Source organism: Perkinsus marinus, assembly GCF_000006405.1.
Source record: "Perkinsus marinus ATCC 50983 genomic scaffold scf_1104296968064, whole genome shotgun sequence".
Classification (NCBI taxonomy): Eukaryota; Perkinsozoa; order Perkinsida; family Perkinsidae; genus Perkinsus; species Perkinsus marinus.
This window is the reverse complement of record NW_003203285.1, coordinates 1-1,904: the sequence shown is the minus strand read 5'-3', so window position 1 is coordinate 1,904 and position 1,904 is coordinate 1. Positions and strand designations below refer to the sequence as shown.

The window sequence follows — 1,904 nt, the reverse complement described above, 5'->3', positions numbered from 1 at the left end:
GGCTCAGCAGTAGTCTCGACCCAAGGCTCGACAGTGATCTCAACGGAAGGCTCAGCAGTAGTCTCGACCCAAGGCTCGACAGTTGTCTCGACGGAAGGCTCAGCAGTAGTCTCTATTGGAGGCACCGCAGTGGTCGCTACCGGGGGCTCAGCAGTGGTCTCTACCGGGGGCTCAGCAGTGGTTTCTATCGGGGACTCAGCAGTGGTCTCTATCGGGGACTCAGCAGCGGTCTCTACCGAAGGCTCAGCAGTAGTCTCTATTGGAGGCTCAGCAGTGGTCTCTACCGGGAGCTCAGCAGTGGTCTCTATCGGGGGCTCAGCAGTGGTCTCTACCGAAAACTCAGCAGTGGTTTCGACCGAGGCCTCAGCAGTGGTGTCTATCGGAGGCTCAGCAGTGGTCTCTACCGGGAGCTCAGCAGTAGTCTCTACCGGAGGCTCAGCAGTGGTCTCTACCGGGAGCTCAGCAGTGGTCTCTCCCGGGAGCTCAGCAGTGGTCTCTACCGAACGCTCAGCAGTCGTCTCTACCGGAGGCTCAGCAGGGGTCTCCACCGAACGCTCAGCAATGGTCTCTATCGAACGCTCAGCCGTGGTATCGAGCGGGGGTTCGAAAGTGGTGTCTACCGAGGGCTCGGCAGTGGTTTCGACCGGAGGCTCGGCAGTAGTTTTGACCGGAGACTCAGCAGTGATCTCAACTGGAAGATCGCCAGTAGTCTTGACTGATGGCTCGTCAGTAAATCCAGTATATGGCACAGTAGCCTGGTTTGATGGTCCACCAGATGTCTCCCTTTCGGGCTCGGTAGTCACAGCTGAGAGAACAGTACTGGTTCCCGTTGGAGGCTCGGCTGTGGTATCAGGTGGGCGAAACGCACTAGTCTTGGCCGGTGGCTCCACCGTGTCATCATAATCGTCGTCAGGCAGACTGTCACCCTCTGCGAGCGGGGACTCAGTCGTCACCAGTGGAGACACTTTACAAGAGAGTGGAGGGAGAACACTGTCATCACAAGTGGGGTCGTTGGGCTGATAACACAGTGAGCCATCGTCTCGAACATAGAAACCGAAACATGTGGATGGGCTCAACCAATATTTGCAGTAGGAACCGCGAGCTTGAGGATCCTCAGAACAACTTGACGTAGACTCACATGCCGAGGTACATGCGTGATTGGGATCTATCGGAGTGAGAGCTCCGCCATACCACAGAAGGCTTGCGAAGACTGCCGAGATCATATGAGAATTTCAAGAAGGACTAGAAACTGAAGAGGCACTCGCTCCAGGCCAATGATCAGTGCTCATCAAGGCTCCACGGTGGAGCGCTACTTACAGAGATCAAGCGAATCGTAGGGCCTGGATAATCGGATGTTCCATGCTGGCACGGTTATGAGCTGTTACGAACTGTTGGAAACGTCTGGGCGGGCGAGCCCCATGTTACTCACACAATCAGTCTATCGGGAAGGTAGCATACACTACCGTGTACTTTCATACGGAACATCTCGGATTTCAAGGATTGATCTATCGTGCACAACGAAAGAGATTTGAATAATCACAGAGCACGATACGGTTTCCACTACTCCGCGTCGGTTCAGTGATGCAATGTGCTTCATATGAGCTTGAAATTCTACGACACTGTATATCAATCTGGTGCTTACCGTGATGACCACTGTCGATGAAGTCCGCTTGAACATACCACACATCCGAGGAATATGGTTGACATGGTCGTGGACTCATGCAAGTACTCATGTCTACGCATCACTAGCTGAACGCAACAGTCTGTTCTCCACCATTGCTACATGTCCGTAGCTATCGTGGTTCATGAGCGTATCTTTCAGTTTCGAAAGATACTTTCATCTCTCGCGTTTTCCTCGCGCGCGACGAAGACATTAATCAAAAAGTCTCAATATTGAACAGTTC

At 53.3% G+C, this 1,904-nt stretch overlaps 1 protein-coding gene across 1 annotated transcript; it reads right to left on the bottom strand.

The window, feature by feature from the left end:
- Window positions 1-20: 20 nt before the first annotated feature.
- Pmar_PMAR018440 (300 kDa antigen AG231, putative) lies at window positions 21-805 on the bottom strand (the record flags this gene model as incomplete). The annotated part of the gene is made up of 1 exon (XM_002768471.1): window positions 21-805. A coding segment is annotated over one exon (785 nt), but the record flags the coding sequence as incomplete, so codon positions are not given.
- Window positions 806-1,904: the final 1,099 nt, after the last annotated feature.